We start from the raw sequence: 22359 nt of genomic DNA, 5'->3' as shown, positions 1-22359 counted from the left end.
GTGGATAAAGTATCAAAACAAATGAGCTATTATGACTGAATTCAATAAAGCATGAAGAGGATTTGTCATCAGATTAATGATAAACAGATTTTAGTTTTAATTGGATACATTAGGCTTATAATCCATCATTCATGGCCAGTTGAATAAACTTCTAAACCGATTGCATTTTGTTCTTCTGCTGCCTCAAACTGAAACAGCATTTACTGACTTAACTACTGAGAACACAAGCAGAATTTCACATTAAAAGCCCATAAGAAAAAGTAAATAAACTATGAAATGTGGTTTATATCACTGAATAACTTGTCTTAAAATATAGTGTGTGTATACATATGATTCCATATTTGTCTGTGTTTAAATACGTTATGGACAGTAGAATAAATTATTATGTGCAAGTATGATTTATTGTCTGAACTATTGAAATTACAAGCAGAATTTCACATTAAAAGCCCATATAAAAAAGTAAATATGCTATGACATTTAGTTTACATCAATGAAAAATGTATCGGAAATTTACTGTGTCTACATATGCTTTTATATTTTACGTATTTAAATACATTATGGGCACTAGAATAGAGTGTTCCGTGCAAATATGATTTTTTTGTCTGACCTACTGAGATTACAAGCAGAGTTTTACAATAAAAGTGAATATAAAAAAAGTAAATAGGCTATAAAAATGTAGTTTATGTGACTGCAAAACTGTCTGGGAATTTAGTGTGTATACATATGCTTTTTTTGCATATTTAAATACATTATGGACACTAGAATACAGTATTATGTGCAAAGAGGATTTATTGTCTAAATTAGTTTGATAACAAGTAGAATTTCACATTAAAAGCCTATATGAAAAATGTAAATACGTTATGAAATATGGTTTTCTATTACTGAAATTTGGTTTGTGTACCTATGCTTTTATATTTGACATATTTAAATACATTAGGGACACTAGAAACAGGGTGGCATGTGCTAATATATGTGTGCATATTGTCTAAAATATTAGGATCACTTGTGCAAACACTTTTTAACATATGTAAAACATACAAGTCTGAATGAGAAGCTACACAGGACTGGTTAGCTCCTCGTGCAATAACACATAATGCAGACTATTTTTGAAATTTTCCACAAAAATCAAGGACAGTAGGACATGTATTAATCTGGTCTGCATATACTAGCCAGATATAGCCTTTCAGCTAGGGATCTGGGAGCCACTATGAGCCCTGTAGAAAGATCCAGGAGGTGCCTATCATCATTGTATACTTTCACTCTTGTTAGCCATTGTGTTGTCTCCTGCTACCCCTACACCCGGACAGTTACAGGCCACGTTAACACTGCGTAAACTCCTCACATCTTACTCTAGCACTCCTCACGTCAGCGTACAATCGCCATCCCAGCTGCCGGGGGCGGTGAGGGGGGAGACTCTTACCTGAGCTGTCCATGGTGCTGCAGTCCTCCTCTCTCAGCGGGCCTGCCTTCGGTCCAAGGGTGGCCGCTATGGAGCCTGCGAGTGTGCCGCCGCCGCCTCCGCCGCCGCCGCTGCTGCTCCCTCTGCCGACGCTGAAGCTATCTCCGCCGCTATCAACCAACTGCAAAGATTCATAGCCATCGTAACTGGTCTTTTTCTTGTAGGCCCCCAGCAAGCTCATTACAGAAGCACACAAAAAGATATAAAAATTAAAGACAAAAGAAGCTCCAAAGACGTAGTAGGCTACGCCGCGCCGTCGCCGCCACCGCCGCTACTGCTGCTGCTGCTGGGTGCACCACATGTCCGGGGAGGAGAGAGGACGGCCAGTCTCCTCTCTTTTCTCCGGAAAGAAATATTCTGCCGGTCTCTCTCTCTCTCTCTCTCTCTCTCTCTCTCTCTCTCTCTCTCTCTGTTTCGGTCTACTGCCCTCTCTTTTCTCAGCAGCACCGCATTTTACTACGACGCTTCTCCTTCTGCTGCTGCTGCTGTCGCTGTAGTCCCCGACTGAGTAAAAGGGAAATCCACCCCAACGCAAAATCCTCCAGCCCTCCCATGTTATTGCTGCATGTATTATTCACAAACTCTAATCTAATCAGTATAGGCTGGATGTGAGTACGCCTATAGGCTTATTTACCCTAACGCTTATCAATACAGGGCATTTTGTGGAAATGTGCCAAACAAACCATATAATAATGATAATAAAGATAAGATATCAAAATGTATATGTTTATAAATATCACCTATTGGGCACCATTGACATACTGTGTATTATGGTAAAATCACAGTAGGTCTAATATTAATACAAAAATGCCTTGAAATAGCCTAGAACAAAAGACACATTAATATCAGCAAGATAATAATAATAGAAATATTATAGTTTTTGTTTTTGAAGGAATACTGTGGATATGCCTATAGGCATGTTTTCCCTTAAGCTCATCAATACATTGTCATGCAACAAAACTACAAAAAATTGCCATCAATGTATAACTGGGATATCTTAATGATGTCAATATAAACATGCCATAAACAGCACAGCAGATGTATGAGAAAAAGAAAATAATAGTTGTCTTTGGTTGTGAAGATAAGACTCGAACATGTGATGTTTTTTCTCATTATGTAAAATAAGTGTGAATATGCCTATGAGAATATTTTCCCTTAAGTTCATCAATACACAACAATATTATGCAACAAAAAATACAAAATATATAAGGTCCTGTAGAAGTATATTATGGCATCATGAAGGTAAGAAAATGTCCCAGTTAACTCAATTAACTGCCAATGACATATTAAAGCCCAATTCCTTATCAGTATAATGGGAATATTATAGTTGTCTTTGGTTGTGAAGACTCACACATTAAATTTGCTTACATGCCCTTATGTCAAATTAGTCGGACTCCAATTCTCCGTACAGTGTCACAGTTCATATTCTTGGTGGAATTCCCTTTCAAAATCTCTGCAGGCTCACAGCCAGTTATGATTGTCCTGTGTAGGAATGGTAGCTGGCACTTTTTCCGTCTGCATTATATAAAAAATGTAAAGAATTACGTGGGCTATGACAGTTATTTTCATTATAGAGTTATCCGCTTCTTGATTATCATATAAAAATTTCAGACAATTTTGAGGCACGCTCGAGTTCAGGTCTTTAAATTCCTAATTTTGTCAATCAACAAAAAGATATATATAAATTTACAGCGATATAAGGCAGAGAAAAGCAGAAACTATTCACTAAGGCAAGCAACTGTTTGACATTTTAGGTTTAAAAGTAAATAAAATTACTTATCGGTTATCAAACTAGTTGCCAAAGTAACTGCTCTACTTAAATGTAAGACAAATGCAGTATAGATGTGTGATGATGTTGGCTGTAACCATGACTGTACATGGTAAAAAGGAACAGGTGATAATGGTATAAACTGTTTTTAAAAAAAGAGAGAAAAGAGAAACAGTTAAAACTGCAGTGTCATCCATTAAAATAACAGATGTCCTCAGGGAGAAAGTGTTTAAGACTTCTCTCGCTGTGACCTGCTTTCTTGGGTATAAATAAGGAGCAAATGAGTCTGGGCTCATAATAGAGTAATTTCTTATTTCAGTCCTGTGCTGAAAATGAACAAGGACCCCTGGCTTTGTCATAATAAAGGATTAAAATGAGAGGAGTATCGTAGTCTGCATTGTAAGACAACAGCACCATGCTTTGTCAGAAAAAGGAAACTCACTCTGCATCACAGGGAATTTTCTCACCACTCAACTGACAGCAGCCTTGAATGTTAACAAGCTCTTTGCAATATAATTAAAATTCGACCGATTTGTCATTTCAGCTCCAAATTTGTCATTTTAGCTCCAATTTTTTTGTGCAATGACCCTGGATCCATGAAGGACAAAAGAGTGACCAGTGATGGCATGCTTCCTTCCTTGGCCTTGTCCCCTGGCAACGGAAACCCTGCATGGTTCTGAAAAGAGGACATGAGCCTGGGAAACTCTTTTTAGGAGAGCAGACGGGAGCTCAAAGCACAGCGGGAACGGAATGTCCAAAAGGGAGGAAAGATACCCCCGCCATCACCGGACACAAAGTGCTACCGTTCCATTGTTGCCATGGAGCTTCCTGTCCCGGCCATGCCTACCAATATTTACCCCTCAATACCCTTAGAGTGCGACTGTTCAGGATGCAGCAGGCAGGTGCAGTATGGACATCACAATCTCGGTCACGATCAAAGGAAAACATGACTAAACCAAATCAAAAACAAATATAGCTGAAAAAAATGTGTATATTCTTTGTTTGCTCCATAGGAAAGACAGCTTGTCTTTGTTGTATATGATAAGAATGTGAATACATTTGGTTTTGGAATGTTGGTTAGACAAAACAAGCAATGGGAATATCATCTAGGGAGTCATAATGGGAATTTTATAGACAAAAAGATAGAAAGAAAACTAAAAACCAAGAAAACTAGAATTATCCCTTTGTATGCCTCCACCAGCCAGCCATATTGCAGTTTACAACCATGTCCAGACTCGTATATATCGCCATGACAGTAGAAGATGCTTCAAATATGGATGTTGCTGCAAAGAAGCTGCACAACTTCTTCTGAACACAAGTTCAGAAGATCTATACCAGGGGTCTCAAACAGATCCACGAAAGGCCCAGTGCACACCTGACTCAACTCATTCAATCACCTGAAGTATCTTCACTCAGTTAATTTGTTGCATCAGGTGTGCTCCTGCTTAGTTGGAACAAAAACCTGCACCCACTCGGGGCCCCCCATGGATAAATTTGACACCCCTGATTCATACAGTCACCACAGTTTCAAGGTGGGCCCCAAAAGTCTCAGAACATTATGATGTCACAGAGAAATTGACCTTTAATCTTTTGGATTATAAAATGTAATTTACCAGATTGTTTTATCCTATTAAACATCATGTGATATTTTGTAATTATTAGCATATCATTTCTTGAGATATGGCTAAGTGAGGTCAGAGAAACCTTGACCTTTGGCCTACAAAATCTAATCAGTTCATCCTTGAGTCTAAGTGTGCTTTTGTGTCAAATTTGAAGGAATTGCCTCCACGCAGTGCTGAGATATATTTGCGAGAATGGGAAAGGTGCACAGAAAACATAATTCCACAGCTGTCACCAATGCAGGGGAATAATAATCAACTGATTTATCAATAATGAAAGTAACGTAGCTTGGAAGCAAAATATGAAAATTGATATCTACTTCCACTGCCAGACTTTGCATAAAAAATCTTAATCTCAAGGCTTTGAATAATGGTTATGTTGTCTAACCTTACTGAGCAACCACTGAATAAATATGGAAAACAATTCATGTGATGTATTTTAAAGAGAATTTATGATGAAGTTTGAGACATTGCTTTAATCCCACTTTTAAGAATTCCTTAAAGGCCTTTTAGTGTAAAGCTTAGTGCCTTTTTGACAGTTTAACGACACTGCTGTAACGTGACACAGACAACGGCCTTGTATCTCTATGTTGGTTTTTACCATCACGCTCCAGTGTAGATTGAGGATTAATGATTATCCTTGTAACTGTTAAAGCAGAAACCAGGAATCTGCTGGATCAGCTGTAGGACTCACTTGACAAGACAGATGGTGGACTTGAATCTCTGGTTAAGTCTGTGAGACTTTACATCATGTAATCCAAGGATTCTTGTTCTGCTGCGGTAAAAAAAAACAACTGAATCATGATAGATCAGCATTGGAAGCTACATGTCTTCATAGAAACATAATGGCATCACTGCTGCCCTGGTTTGCCACACCCACTGAGCTGGCCTACTTTGGGAACTGAAGACTGGAAGATCACAGTTTGTCAAAAGTATCTATTCTGCTGAACTGCTTCTGAGCACAAAGACAGGGGTGCCTTGCCCTGTATACTTAATTACTAACTCCCAAGTATCTGCCTGCAACCATAAAAAGTCTTAAACCCTTTTTATACCTGCCCTTCTGATCTTGGTGTAAAATCTTATGTTTATAAGTGTATTCATTTATCTCGTTAACTGCTAAATAAAACCCTGATTCGACAGTGGTTTGGACACTGTGTAAAATGTTAATAAAAACAAAATGTATGAAATTCCCAATTCAGAGTTTATATTAACAAAACAAAGGTTTATCCCTTTGAACATTAACCTCTTAAAAACCCACCTTCCCAGCTAGGTTTGGGGTAGTGGAAGGGTTAGGATTATACCACAGACAAATTTGAGTCAAAGGTTATATCAGAAGAGTTTTAAAGATAAATGCATTTATGAAGCTTCACTTCAAAGGTAACATCTTCTAGTTTCTGCAGCTGTACTTGTTTAACATGTGGCTAAAACACAACTGAAACTATACCAGTTCAAAAAAACTTAACAGTTTCTGGCCTACACCGACCTTTACCTGCATGAGTGGGTTTTCAGATGTGAAAGATATTGTCAAAAGTATTAAAAGATGACAACAATCTGTTTTATTTACATATGTAGGCAACATCCCAACTTTTTTATACATATACAGGTGCATCTCAATAAATTAGAATATCATAGAAATGTTTATTTATGTCAGTAATTCAATTCAAAAAGTGGAAATAACACATGATATAGATCCATTACGCACAGATGAAACATCTCATGTCTTAATTTATTTAATTTCTTCTAATTGTAATAATTATGGCTTACATTTAATGAAGAGCAAAAATGCAATGCCTTCAAAAAAATTAATAATACAAAAAGACCAATTTTAAAAAGTATGTTTAATATGGAAATGTTGGCCTCTGAAAAGTATGTCCATCTATATGACTCAATACTTGGTTGGGGCTCTTTGACTTGAACTACTGGAAATAGATTTTTCCATGATATTCTAATTTATTGAGATGCACCTGTATTTCTTCAGTCTGAGGTTGCCTCTTCTCTAACCAATTTCTGTAGGGGAGTTACAGTTCTCCTCACCAATCACAAGAGACCAACATTATCCACCTAATTCTAACATCATTTTAAGGTGACGGTGATGAGTAGTCATGCCAACATACTTTTTCAGTAGCTTTAAGCAGAGCAAGGTAAAAGCAAACTATGATGTCGGGTAATATTAAGAAGAAATGCCGTGGCGTAGATTGTTGGAGTTGATGGATTCAAAGGCCCAGTCGATCAAAATCAATATATTTTCCTGTCCTGTAAAACATTTAAGAAATGTCTTAATCTTAATACATTTACTTAAGCACTTAATTAGGCCTATATTAAGAAAAAAATAAGGTAATACTATTCCAGGAGGAAATGCACAAGCTTGCCAGCAGTATAAAAAATGATACATTAACCCCAACAGCTGCAACATTAAAGTGATGCACTGTATCGTTAATTAGAATCAAATTATATATTTTTCTGATAATTGGCCATTCTGCATAATGACTTATACTTAAGTAAAAAAATGAAATGCGAAAAAAATAGTCTTACTTGTAACAGACTATTTCTACAATGTGGTATTTCTATTTCTGTCCTCCCTTTTTTTCTTACACTACTCACTGTATGGATTCAGGTGGCTGCTGACCACAGCATGAAACCGCACCAGGCTGCGTTAAGCTGCTCACGTGACGTGCGTGACGCTGCGTTGTGACCGTGAAGACTATTGGACAAGAGAGGAGCTGTCCTCTCAGCACAGAGCAGCCCTGGATAATGAAGATGGTGATTCTCATAATACTGATAATATTAAACACACAAGAGACAAAAGTCACGTCCAAATCCCTGTTATACCGATGCGTTAATAATAATAATAATAATAATAATAATAATAATAATAATAATAAAAAACCTGTCCTATTCAAATCGGCTTGAGTGTTGTGTGTCTTTAACTGGTGTCCTGAAATGCCGCTACCGACAGCATCAGCTGACAAAATAATCCAGTTGATATCAAACCTTCACACTGTTCATTCAATCTGGTGATGTGATGTCAATTATAAAGAGGGTAAAACATCCGTAGCAAAAATTCTCATACAAGAAAAAATAATAGTCTCATCACCTATGTGGGAAAAAAAACAACACCTGCCGGACAAAAATAACCCAAATGATGTCATTTATGATGCTCGCGTGCGCATCAAACGACATAGAGGCCCTCAGTTTGTAATTTTCGATGAATTTGTGGGAACAAACGGGAGTATTTCCCATGAAGCAGGTGCATGTTGGTGATAACCTCTCGAGCAGAGATGTAGGGGGGAAGTGGTGTGAATTTCCAGAGGCAGCCTGGTATTATGTAACAACCACACACAGATCATGATGCTCTCTTCTTCTTTGCCTGGTTTAGACGCTACGCCAGAAAATACATTTATCACATGAAATTAACAGAAACATATGACTTTACCTTTCTGAGCGTTTTCTACCATTCTCCCGGGAGCGCCGTCTTGTGCCGTGGTGGAGATGCGCTTTGAACCCCGGCTCCGCGCACACACACCGACCTTTGATTTGTCATTCGCTGCCAGTCAAAGGTCAAAGCGTCCTGTGAGACTTGCGTGCTGCCCATTCAAGGATCCCCCCACTGTATCTCCCAGGTGAACGTGTCAGTCAATGCACAGACTCAGCAGCAAGGCTACAGCATCATCATATAATCACACTTTGGCATGTGAGCAACAGAGAGTCCAGCGATGGCGATTGGTAGATCTGCAGAAGATGTGGATGCGCGTAAACGAGGAAGTAAGCGGCAGAGAGGATGTTTGTGTGGGGATCTGTGGAGGAGAAACTGCGCCGCTGAGCGAGCACTGCCTGAGTTGTCAGTGTAGCTGACTCAGCTTGGTAAAAAAGAAAAGAAAAAAAAAACATGGGGTGGACCTCAGAAACAGACTGCATGGGTATTTGTTGCTGGAAATATCTTAGCTGCAGTAATGTACTAGCCTGGTTTGTAATGTACAACCCAATACTGGTGATATGCACCTACAATACAACATTATATGCAACCATATTTAAAGACACACTTTCATGCACTAGATGTCCCTATAATAGCAGTGATAATAAGGTGATTAACCTTCTGGAGTCCATCTATTCATTGAAAATACACTGAGCATGTTTTATTTACAATAATAACTTTATTTATGTAACAGACAAGCTGAGAAAGCCAGTTAAAGTGCCATTTATGTTTGTAGACCATTTTTAAAATGTGAATTTTCTTTCTACAATGAAAACTATTACTATTTTTGATTTACATGCAAATAGACTATTTTATAGTTTTGTTTATCTATTATTTTTTCTGTTGTTTTTGTGTGTAAAAATAGTAAAAAATAAATAAATAAAAAATAAAAATAAAAGGTACATTTCCATAGTAACCTGTGTCTTTTGTTTGTATTTTGGGTTCCTGGCAGCTTTATACTTTGTTAATTTGAAAAAATTAAAAATCGGCCTGATAGCCAAGTGTTTGTGGAGAGAAATGAGCCATGTATGTGATGTAAGAACAGACTGAAAGATAATAAACACAGACAGAAATTAATGCATTGGAACTTGACAAAGTTGAACCAAAATCTCTTGGACTTCAGAGTAAAAAAAACCCGACTTATTGTGATGCATTTCAGATTTTTGACCATATTTAGAGTAAGATCTGCATGATGCTACATGTATACACAAACTACAGCTCCACACCTTCTGTCAAAGGTAAACACAGCAGCAGCATCAGATTGTAATCCGTGACAGTGTAGCACGACTACCAACCAGGCTCTAGTGCACATGGGGTTTATTTAAAGATCTGAGAGGATTAGACACGAGTGGAGAAGACACAGAGCGTATTTCTACGTGCTCGCACTGGGCATGTGTGTTTGTTTTTTTCAGTACGTGTTTTAAATAGCTACCGAAGCTTTTGTGTGTTGTCGCAAGTTAGCACACCCTCCTGCTGCTTCCTGTTTTTCTCACATGATATGAAAGATCAAGGAGCAAAGAGGGGAGGAGTAGAGCCTCTATTCTTTTTGTGTGTGCTGGAAAGAAAAAAAGAAAGTAAGAAAGAAAGATTTAATGAATATACACTATTTAAAGTAACTAAATACATTTACTCAGGTACTGTACTTAAATGTGAGATACTTGTACTTTACCTGAGTATTTATATGTTATGCTACTTAATAAACACTCAGAGGAAAATATTTTTACTTTTTATGTCACTACATTTATTTAGCAGCTTAAGTTACTTTGCAGATTGAGATAAACAATGCAAAAAAATTTAATGAAAAATATTTTTATGTCAGGCTGTGGTCCCCAGGTGGAGATCCACAAGCTGTAGTAGTATGTGAAGTAATATATAAAATATAGAAATAATTCAAAAATGTCTCCACATGTATCATCTACAACATTAAAGTGAGAAACAAATTAATGTAATGTATATATTTTATATTAATCATCATGAGCACTTTTAGTTTTGGTACTTTAGACATTTTGATGCCAATATTCTTGTATATTTTTTACTTAAACTTTTTTTAATGCAGGACTTATATATACTTTTAAAGGACTATTTGTACAGTGTAGTACTATTCACTTTACTAAGTAAAAGCACTTCCATCACTGATATGTGTTATTCTTAAATGGACCATTCTGCCTAATGAGTACTTTTACTTATTACTTTTATTTATACTTTGATGTAAATATTTTTGTACTTATACTCAAGTAAAACCTTCACTTTAGATTAGTTTTACTTGTGAAAGAGTATTTCTACACTAGTTTTACTGGAGTACTTCTATCACCCTTTAAACCTTAAAAGCATCAAAAAAGAAACATGTATCCACCCACGAAGTTTGTCTCCCACAAACAAGATACAGTAAATGACACGACAAATTATATTTTGTTGCATAAGATCCAGCAAAGACAGTGAACGCAGCCTTGAGAAAATATTTTAATTGTTTTCAGAATGTAACATGTTTAGGCAGCATGGTTTGAAAAGAAAATGGGAAAGAAAAAAATCCCACAATCCTAGTGTTTCGCAACAGCAGTGGGGTGTAGTCACGTACAACATAACACTTTTACACCACGCCCTTTCATTCAACAACAGACTGGCATACTGAGTTCACCAACATGAAACCTAAGCAGAAATCAGAAGCCAACACATCCCACTACCCGCTTAATTAAAGACCTCGTTTCCTCTTGTAACTCAAGTAAAAAATATGATTGAGTAAAAGTTTCTTTTCTTGTATATTTGGTGTCATCTTGAAGGCCTTCCATCCGTACAACACCCACTATTTATAGACTCTATGAAAAACAAAAAGTGCCACCCAAAAAAAAACTTGATACAAGGCAGTTTGACCTCACAAAAGAAATGATTAAATATATATATGTATTTGTGTATGTTGATAAATTGTTAATTTAAAGCTGCAGAGCCAACATTAACACAAAGCCTCAAATACAATTAAACCCATTTGTTGTCTTGATTGGACAGGTTAGTCACTATGCTGAACTAAAACTCACATTGTGCCAATTGTTGAAAATCTGACTTTTTTTTTTTTTTTTACTTCAAGTGACAAGAAGCTATTCTGTACAGTGATAAATGATTACAAACCTTAACCAATGACTTGCAAATCAAACAAAATAAACAGAAAAAAGTTGTTCATCCTGCAACAGTACTTAAATTCAATCATTCAAAGACAAGACCTTTACATATGTGACCTTGTCATGCCCCCCGAATCATAAAAGTGACCTCCTAAAGTTATACGCAGAATTATCTTAAAGTTGAACAAACACTGCAAAACTTAACATTTTACAAACAACAATCTGTGACATTTTAAGGATTAAAGACAAGACAACATTTTATATTTAAAGGAATGTAACAGCATTTAAGGCACTCTATGTTCTGTGCATTGGTCTTCATCCCAGCCACAGAGTGTGCTCTAGAGTGACTGCGACGGCTCCTTGCATCTTGTACAAGTCTAGCACCAGCCCAGTAGGTTGTCCCGCAGTTTGCATAAGATTCTGCAGCATTTCAGTACCAAAGTAGAGAATAGCCAATTATACAGTGCATATTGTTTTAATGAAATTGATGGATATATTCACAACAATTCAAAGCTGGTTCTGCAGGGTTGTTGTATATGTAACATCTGACATGTAGGCATTATGTACAGCAGCGTAAAACACAACACTCTTCTGTTTAGATGTGACAAAATGAAGAATGTCAGTTTTGCCCTCAGTGCATCTTTTAGTTAAGGCTGTGGTGAGGCTGAATTTAATAAGAATATATGGTTGTGTACTCAATGAATCCTAAAATTCCTCTCTTACTTTGATATGTAAGGGTAATTAAAGGTTTCACTCCAAAATTGTATAAGGTATATACATACATACAGGTGCATCTCAATGAATTAGAATACCATAGAAAGTGTATTTATGTTATTAATTCAATTCAAAAAGTGGAAATAACACATTAAGTCAATTACACACCAAATGAAACATTTGCTGTCTTAATTTAACTTTTTCTTATTATTATAATGATGGCTTACATTTATTGAAGGCCTAAAATTCAGTGTCTCAAAAAAATTATATTACAAAAGACCAATTTTAAAAAGTATGTTTAATATGGAAATGTTGGCCTCTGAAAAGCATATCCATCTATATGCACTCAATCCTTGGTTGGGGCTATTTGACTTGAACGACAGGAAATTGACTTTTCCGTGATATTATAATGTATTGAGATGCACCTGTGTAACATTTGCTTGGTTTATGAAGTAAAATTGAAAGGATTTATATTTAAATTTTCCCTCATTAAAATGTCCAAAAACAACTAGACCTATGTCATATATTTTGTTGGGTTATGTATGCCCATTATCTCAAAATGTTTCCAACAATCTTCAATATTTGAGAAATCCCTAATTTAATTTAATCCATTTAATTTAGTCACCTGTCAATGGCGTCATATCCCCTTTACACATGTATCAGAAGCTGACAGTCCGAAGCCGTCATAAATTGACTTTTAATCCTGTTTTAAGCCAAATTTTTACAAGAGATCTTGGTAGTTTTTAACTTACCAGATGAAGGATTTTAGTAATCAGATGTCTGGCTCTGAACTTATCGGGAAACAAGCTGAGAAAACGTCACTCGCAAACCCCCAGAGCGTCCTGTGTGTGTGGAACAGCATTGGAACAACAATATTCAGTCTGTTTGTTTTTTTGGAGATGAGCACACCTCTGCCAATAATTCAGCTCGACAGCAGCAGCTGCTTCATGATGTCACCAAACTGTCCTTTTTGTTACTGTTTTGATTAAGATACTGCTATCGGCAGAAAATTATATATTGTGCGCTTAAAGCGTAATTAAACAATTCTGTAAAGATAACAGACCATTTAAGTAATATCCCATATGTTTACTTTCATTAAAGCCTTGTTTTCACAATCATTTTAAAGAGTTTTGTATCACATATTTAATGTTAGAGTGAGACACTAAATATTTTGGTTTGTTTGGTGCAAGGAATTCTTCTTTCCTGTACTTCTCTTTTGCTTTTAACCTTTAGTTTCCGCTTCCCTGAATGAGTTATGATTTAAATTCAATTTGTTGAAACTGGAACACTTGCACGCAAAAAGACAAAAATGTTGCTTGATGGTGAGTGCTTGTGTAAAATTACACTTTTTATATTGCCTTGAAGGATGTGAACATTTCACTGTGATAATGGAGAAATCAACACAACCAATAAACCCCTAGAAATGTTTTCATACAACCATTCATTTGAAAATAAACAACTGGTGATTGAATCACAAACATGTTGGATGACTACAGTTTTGATCTGTGTCCTGATCCGTCTCTCTAAAGCTCACTATTAAGGATCGGCAAGCTGAGGCCAGCATATGGAAACATCACCCCACTTCCTCTGGCTGCTTCAGGATGTTTCCCTGTGTTGCTTTCATTTAGAGAAATGTCAGGGCGTCCGGGTTTGGAAGGCGTCTGACGGCTGCGTGTGCATCTTGGTGCTGAGGAGGGAGTTGATATAAGGCCAAATCCGGTCCGTCTCTGTACCGGAAAATGAGTGCAGGATTCCCTGTGACCTGAGCAGATAAATAGGAGAATAAAATAAGAAGGAAAGCTTGGTAAAAATAAAATATTGATTGAATCGCAGAATGTGGCTTATTAGTCTTTCAGTGGTAAAGGAGAACTACATTGACTTATCATTGTTCTCCTGTCACATTGTTGGACTAACACTGGACAAGTTAATAAAATAAAAATTCTAAATTCATGCATCCACACATTCTTATTCCCTAAATGACCCACAATGCTTTGTCTCTTCATCCTTGTTGGTTAGCTTTTGTTTATAATTTTCTGATTTTAAAGTGTATTTAAGTAATTCCATTGTCTTTTGAAGCTGGTGTTCAAAGAAAAAAAAAAAAATAAATAAAATTGTGATTTTTAATTTTACACCATATCTCCCATCCCTATTTTGATGTGTAAAATTAGTGGAGTTCCGCTTAAAGGACAGTTATCAAAACTAAAGTTAAATCATTTACCAACAGATCCAACCATCCAAAAAGGCCAAGAAAAGGGTGTACTCTGCTGACCATTGTTTCAATTTATTTGAAGTTATAAATAATAAACCATTAGTCACAAAAAAAATCTGAGACTTTATAGTGACCGCTGAATAAACCTGATTAAATGCCCGTAACTATTAAATTCAAACGAGCCCTTTCATGGCCTCCGTGTTTTGTTATTGTTTGACATCTGGGTTTGATTTTCTGCGTGCAAAATTTGCATGTGACTGGATTTCTTTTCAATGTCCAAATCTTAATAATTCTATGTAAAAATAATGTGACTGTGATACTAAAACTAAAAAGAGCTCTTAATGTTGAGTAATGCTGAGTGAGGATTGTCCTATGAAAGGGAAGTATTACTTACTTGTATAAGTCTATGACAGGCTTGGCCACATCTTTGTAGTGCCTCAGTCGGGACATCAGGGCTTCTGGTTTGTCGTCGTCGTGCTGAATCAGTGGCTCCCCGGTGACATCATCCTTACCCTGAGGAGTGCAACACAAGGTCAAACATACAACAAAGGTGAACTCAAGAAAATGCATTGAAATCTCAAAGCTAAGGGGATACAAGAAAACACATATCGACAGTCATTATCACTGGCTATGAATCTTGACCTTTCTACCCATTCTTAATACAAAAATGTTATAGTCAGCATAATGTCAATATAATATCTTAGTTTCAAATGTCTCCTACAGTTTTGTATGCTGCAAATTTTTATCCTTTATCCTTCCTCTTCCTTTTTTTATTTCTACATTCTGTTTAACAACAAAACAGCTTTATTATGTAACTAATTTCCTGGGTTGAGGCAATGAAAACCAATGCCAAAACAAGTGGTGTACTGAAGACAGAGGGCTTCTGCCATTAGGGCAGGAAAAGTGTAAAAAGAGTAAAAAAAGTTCCACTGAAGACTTGTTTTCACAAATTTCACAAAAATAATTACATTTACACGCACTGCTTTGAATAGTAACTTGTGCCTAATGTCTTTTTTCCCACAAAAAAAAACTTCAATTAAAAAGTTAAGAAATCAATGAGGAAATAATAATTGTATTACTTAAACTATGTGACACAAGTTGTCTCCTAATGCATATTGGACATTCAAATGTTTATCCTGTATATCTTACATGCTATTGTAAGTGTGTTGATTGTTTTATTAGTTCTGGTTTCTGTGAAGCACTTTGCAAACCTGTTTTTATATGAATAAGGTTAAGAATAATAACAATCTGAAATAGTAATTTAGTTGTTGTGAGACCTGGTAAAGTTGAATAAAAAGCAAAAGTGTTGTTTTTTGCAGGTTGAGGTTATTGTCCTTCATCTGGTTCCAATCTCACATTTTCCACCCAACTGAAGCCAGAAATTAAATTCCTACCAGCTCCAAAACACACCGACACCAGTCTCATGAGGAAGATACTGAAATGACTAAACTGTCAAAAATCAAATGCCAAAAAATGTATTTAAATGCTTAACAGAATAGTTCAAGCACTTTATCTCTCTTTTCACTTTAAGACATTGAGACCTGCACTCGTGGCGGGTTGAAGCCCATATTGTAGACTCGACCGCTGCTTGGATGGATCCAGCGGTCGCTCAGTCTCTCCCTCAGAGTCTCGTAGGGGATGTTGAGGCTGATGACCAAGTCCATCTGACACAAATTGTTCAGGGCTTTGGCCTGTGTTAGAGTCCGGGGAAAACCTAGACAGAGAGACAGAGGAATGTCTGAGGCATTGTCCACCAGGAGTAAATGTATGACATTTATTTATCTGTAAACTACATTTAAGACAGTGGTGCAGGATTTTGGTTTGTCAGAGATGGATTTTTTAGATTTCCTCACATGTGATACTGTCTGCAGACACATGCAGATTCCGAACAGATATGTTAGCTACCATTTAATTTAGAAAGGATCTTCATATTGATTATGGAGTATGTGATAAAAAAACATTTATACAAATGGCTTCAAATAATGTAACAGGAAACAAAACAAAAATGGAAATTAGAAATTAATATTTGTCTCACAGATGTGTCAAAGGTCACAAGCTAACTAGCACTCCCACCTGGAGGGAGTCTGAATAAAAAACTTAAATGATAGTATTTAGGACTCCTCTCATGGAGATCCAACACCACCTCCGAAATACATTGAAGAGAATGTGGGATGATTGGCATTGGGCATGACAAGAGCAAGCAGACTTTATACTAGGTGAGACCAAGGACTTTCAAAATGAAGTGGACTTTTTTTTACAATTACCGAGACTGGTTAAGGACAGAATAGCTGGAATGGTGCTGTCCGTAAAGCCCTGTTTCTTGAGCCATGTATAAAGATTTGACTATACGCTCATGAGGGAAAAAAATACTTTCCACAACATTATCTTCTGTAATTTCAAGAGCCATATGACAAATTTTCTTTTTAAACATATAAATGATGCATATTTCTTTTAAATTAGGTTAAATGGACATCTATGTCCTATTGCTTCTAGGAGCAGAGCCAGAAAAAAATAGATAGGTCGATATAGCTTGAATTTGCTTGAATAATAACACTATGTGATTGCTTATGTAAATGCAAAAGAAAGACTATGGTGCTAAGGTGCAATTTGGAAGTTATGTCTATCATTGCAAGTGAAAAACACAAGTTTATGTTGTATGTATTTTTTTCACACACAGTTACATACAGTTTATTTTCTGATTCAGTGTTTGCTTTTATCAGTAGCTGACAGCAAGTAGACTTGGGCTAACGCCATTTCCGATCTTCCAGCGAGATATTCTGTAACTGTGATATGTGCACATGAATGGACGTACTGGAAAAAAACCCAAGGCTCTCAGTTACATGACCTTAAAGAACCACCAGCAGTAATGAAAAGATTAGAGTCACACTAACTGCTCTGTGAGGTTGTACTGAGGCAGAATGGTGAAGGTAATGCTAACATTAGCATGCTAACATGCTCACAATGACAAATGCTAACATGCTGATGTTTAGCAGGTGTAATGTTTACTATGGTCACCATCTTAGTTTAGTTTGTTAGCATTCTAACCATTGCTCACAGTTTGCTCACACCATTTTCTCCTAGTAACCATAGTTTGTATAAAATACAGTAATAACGCATGGCCATATTATCCCTATTTAACTAAACACATGGCAAGAAAATTCACTCCAACATTAGTTCCTAGTTAGTTTCGAGTATAGCGTGTAGGCCTACAGTGCTTTGCTCAAAACAACTTCAGCATGCTGAGTGTTCATATTGCAGGCTTACTGTAAACAAGATCCATTAGCTTTAAGGCCATTATCTCTCTCTTGTTTTTGTCTTTGTTTTCTGTGATACGGTATGAATGCTCGTGAGCTTGTCTTTAGTTTATTGCTTCCATATGCGTTAGAGCGGAAACTGGCAATCAATAAAAAAACAATTAAATCTCTCCAGCAACTAGAGAAAGCTGCCAACAAATGAGTGACAGGAAACCAGCAATCAAAGATTACAAGAGGGACAGAGACATTATATTTTCGGAGGGTGTACGAATATGAGTACATGTTTGTGAGTTGGAGGGGGAGGGGCAGGGGATTCATGTCAGGCCGCGGTCCCGCAAACACCAGTATTTTATTTTATTTTCCATCCTTCTCAAAAAAAATTCTGTCCACACAGGCATTATTTAAAAAGTCTGTCCAAAATGGAAATGCAAAAAAATAATAATGCAAAAACCAAACTGAAGTGCTGACGATCAACCTGGAGCATTTATTTTTCCCTTCGTGCAAAATTTCAATGGGTTCAGCCAGACCTTTCTCCAGTGCTGTTAAAGCACTAAAAACTAACTGTTGAGATGGGTGTGGCTATGCAATACAACAATATAGTGTAAGAGTAACTGTACATTTATGTATAAACATAGATAAAACCCTGTTTACAAGGTGAAAACTAGCAGGAGGAGAACCATCCTACACTGTACAAAATATAACCTAATTTGTAATGCCCTCTCTCTGTTTTCCCTGTCAACACTGAAAAGGGACTATATGAACATCTTCACCCTGGAAGGAGTTTTACAAAAGGTCCGCTTCAGTTTTTGGGGGGATGAAACACCAAGCAAAACACCCTGTCCCTGTACTCGTGGACGAGGCCTCAGTTTATATCAGATCATAAACATGATGAGCTGAGATACATGCAGGCGTGTGTGTGTGTGTGTGTGTGTGTGTGTGTGTGTGTGTGTGCCCTTGTGTGCCCTTGTGTGCCCTTGATTTGTTTGCACTTTTCTCTTCCTAAAAAAAGTATTGTTTACTGATCATGTTTCAAGGTTTAAACAAGAACAACTGTTTTTTTTCTGAGGATCAGTTTTGGCATCTCTTTTAACTGTAGTGAATAATATTTAACAAAAAAAACAACATTTGTTGAGTTTGTCATCTCCATCTCCATTAACAGCAACTCAAACCAAATATGTTACTAGATAACTCCCTGACCTAACACACTTCTGAGGCCATTTCCAACCAGAACTTTTTGTACTTTTGTAATTTGACTCATGACGTATCACAACCACATTTTACAAAAACTGACATGTAGAATGTAATGTCATGCAATGTCATCACTACAGCTGATCTCCAAATTAAGTAGAGACATATAAACCTGTTTTTTTCAATGTTGGAACAAAGGTCACTTGGAGTTGACTGTGGATAAATAACATATTGTGAAACTTGCAATAGATACCAGAAAAACACAGGAAAGTTGGAGGACTCTCCTGATATTAACACCAAATATCTAAAAGATCTTTGGTTAGAATTTGAAGCAGATATATCACAGCTGTAAGTTAAATTACAGATCATGTACAGACCTGCAGACATTGGATTCTATATCTCGCTATACAAATAACCTACAGATGTAGGATCATGTTGAGCATAATTTTTCTACTAACTTACTCCTTCGTTTAAGGGATGCATTGGATATTATCATTTTGGGACAGTGCATGTTTCTTGGAATGCAGCGGTGAAGACAAATGTTATGGCTTCAAACATGGCCATCAGTGTGGGGATTTGGGGGGGTGGCACCCTGTGAGACCAATCAGATTTAAGGGATGGCTGGCAGTTTCCATTACTGGCCATGACTTTGCATTATGAACATACTCTCTCACTACAGATGATCAATGCAAATGGTGGTGGGCTGCCTTTCGATAAAGTACAATAGAGTACGTATCAAGCACACTGATTGTATAAACACAAAAACTTGTCATACCGTCCAGCAGCCAGCTGTGGCCGATCAGCTGTTCCAGTCTAGGCAGCATCAGTCTGGTCATCACATGGTCAGGGACTAGCATGCTTCTCTCTACATAGCTCATCACCATCAAACCTGCCTCTGATACAAAACAGATATGTAAACATAGTCAATGCATGTCTGCTTCCTGCATCTAAAGATTAAAAAAAGGATAGGGCCTGTTGAATATGTACACACTGTAAAAAAAGAAAAAGAAACACACTTGTTCCACTTAAGTGCATATTTTAATGTAACTATCTGACCAGTAAATAGTTAAAGCTCTCACTGCAAACTCCTGTCTAGAACCTCCCCTTTCTTACTCATTTAAAAATGTCATTGAATTCTGGGGCCTGCTGTGGGTTCATTAAACAAACATACATATTGAACGAGCTGAATCCTGAGACTTGTTTTAGCAAAAAGCAAAAAGGCTTAGCTACCCAATCCAACAAGTCACAACTTCACTGAACTGTTTCAGTAATGGCAACCAAGCACACATGGTTTTACTTAAACTCTCTGCACTGAACTCCAATTTTATATTATCAGTATACTTGGTTTGGCACATGCTAAGAATTAGATTAACTCCAGTTGGGTAGCTTTAATGAGGAAGTTTAGAGAGACACAATCAGTGGAGTATGGTGTAACTTTGGGGGGATATTGTCATTAAAAAAAGGAGTAAAGGGGAGTAAACACTGAGTCATTGTGACGTTGCGAGTTTTTGATTAAAATCAGATGGAGAAAAATCCAGTTGTCTCGTGTTTTGTAGCTTTACTCTGAATTTGGCGCACATCTCACTTCATTCTGCAAACTTCTTATCTTTTTCCAGCTATGATTACATTTTGTCACAACCATTATGATATATTAAGAGAAAGATTCACACATGCATAAGCATATAGACCGCAGATTTTTCTGCAGACTGGTTCTTCCTGTTGACACCACAAGTATTGACTTTTGGGCTCCAGCACAGGGGCAGATGTTTCCTACCTGTATTTGCAGCTATGCTCTCTCGCAGATAGTGGCCACTGGAAAGATAGTGCAGGCCAAAGCTTTCCGCAATCCTTTTGGATATCGTTCCTTTCCCTGATCCTGGTGGACCCATGATAGCAGCTCGAAATAACTTGGCCATGTCTTCCTCGAACACAGGCTGAACACCTCTGGGATGCACAAATGTTAGTTTATCCTCTTTGTGCGCAAAATGAGGAAGTAAATCACCCCTTAATTAAACTCCTAGTCTGTTGTGCGCATGAGCGATCAAACTGGTCCAAAGCCTGCAGATGAGCTTCTAAACTTGTCTTTTAAGTGTAAATTTTAGCTTATCTCCGGAGTCTACGATTCTTTACGCAGAGCCTAGTCTGTGCGCACATTGGAACTATCCTGCTCCGACCAAGTCAAAACGCCCGTTTCCTTTTTCAGGTCTCTTAAGGATACATTACACTCGTCACCACGTCTTTACGGACACAGACTTTTCTCTGCGAATGAATGAGGGAGTCTCCACAACGCCCTATTTTCCTGCGCACATCATCCGGAAAAAATGCGGATGACTGACTCGCACGAACTTTACGGGGTAAACTGGTTACTGTAGTTTTTATATACAAGCGACGCACAACAACAACAGCAGAAATTGTCGTCTGTGGCTTTAAGTCACCACTATCCCATATGATAGAGATCTATCTATCTATCTATCTATCTATCTATCTATCTATCTATCTATCTATCTATCTGTCTATCTATCTAAGAGGAAGAGGCGTTTTTGACAATGAATATAGTTTTAACTCATGAATAAAGAGAGCATAATGTCTTCCTTCATACTAAAACATACATTACTTACATGCAAAGTGTGTGTGTGTGTGTGTGTGTGTGTGTTTGTGTGTCTACATATATATATATATATATATATATATATGTATATATATATATATATATATATATATATATATATGTATGTATGTATGTATATATATATATATATATAAAGGAGTATCTAAAGTTAAGTTCATTAAGGAAGAGCCTTTAGGTTAGGAACAAACGTGTCCTATTGCAGCCTGTTTGAGAAGCCAAACTTATTATTTGATCTGCAACTGCTAAGGGGAAATTAAATGATCACACCTCTAAATCATGTTGAGGCTTGTTACAAATGTGTTATGGAGAGAAGCTGCAGTCATTTATTACAAGCCAAAGGGCGTGTCAGCCAAATTAATGTCACCTGATCCGATAAGAAATACTTACATTTACAATAGAAACGTATAATATGATTACAGTAAGCTGTAGATGAAAATTCCAAAACATTCCTCAACAGTACTAAACTTGTCAAATGATTTAAGAAAATCCAAAAGCAGACTCAGATGTGCAATAAATAAATAAATAAGAATTACTGATATCATGCATGTTATCCTACTAATTAGTAAAGTGGGCTATTTTTGGACTCCAGCACTTATTGACAGCATTTTTTAAAATCTTTTATTCTTTCAAATCAGAGCTTTTAATATTCATTCTGGTTCATGGGGTTGTTATACTGCTGGCAGCAGGCGCAGAGAAGCACATGAGTCGCTGTCATTCCGCGCAGCGTTTGCGGACTGGCGGAATCTAGTGAGTACTTGTTGCGAGCCATACGGCGGCGGCAGCGTCCCGGAGCTGTCAGATATTGCGCACAGCCTTCAGTCTTCAGTCAGTGGAGTAACCAGACTAATCCATCAGACAAACAACTCGGAAGATTAACCTTTTTTAAGCCTCGCGAAAGTAGCCTACTTTTCGCCTCCACACACCCGGAAGCCTGTTT

The 22359-nt window shown here is 37.0% G+C and overlaps 2 protein-coding genes across 4 annotated transcripts in view; both read right to left on the bottom strand.

The window, feature by feature from the left end:
- Positions 1 to 1788, bottom strand: part of dnajc6 (DnaJ (Hsp40) homolog, subfamily C, member 6) — a 44511-nt gene extending 42723 nt beyond the window's left edge. For all 3 annotated transcript variants that reach the window (XM_059340913.1, XM_059340915.1, XM_059340914.1), the window contains exon 1: positions 1421 to 1788. In XM_059340913.1, coding sequence (XP_059196896.1) covers positions 1421 to 1640 — 220 coding nt within the window. In that variant the 5' untranslated portion in view covers positions 1641 to 1788. The remainder of the gene's footprint in view (positions 1 to 1420) is intronic.
- Positions 1789 to 10764: 8976 nt separating this feature from the next.
- On the bottom strand, positions 10765 to 21155 carry ak4 (adenylate kinase 4). The gene is made up of 5 exons (XM_059341270.1): positions 20568 to 21155; positions 19569 to 19688; positions 15893 to 16065; positions 14746 to 14864; positions 10765 to 13904 (listed from the first exon to the last, which is right to left on the bottom strand). The coding sequence occupies exons 1-5, from the start codon at positions 20707 to 20709 to the stop codon at positions 13778 to 13780; spliced, it is 681 nt and encodes a 226-aa protein (XP_059197253.1). The 5' UTR covers positions 20710 to 21155; the 3' UTR covers positions 10765 to 13777.
- Positions 21156 to 22359: the final 1204 nt, after the last annotated feature.

The sequence above is a fragment of the Centropristis striata genome, chromosome 9, assembly GCF_030273125.1.
Source record: "Centropristis striata isolate RG_2023a ecotype Rhode Island chromosome 9, C.striata_1.0, whole genome shotgun sequence".
In the NCBI taxonomy this organism is placed as follows: domain Eukaryota; kingdom Metazoa; phylum Chordata; class Actinopteri; order Perciformes; family Serranidae; genus Centropristis; species Centropristis striata.
Note: the sequence above shows the minus strand (reverse complement) of the source record. Positions and strands in the feature narration are given on the sequence as shown.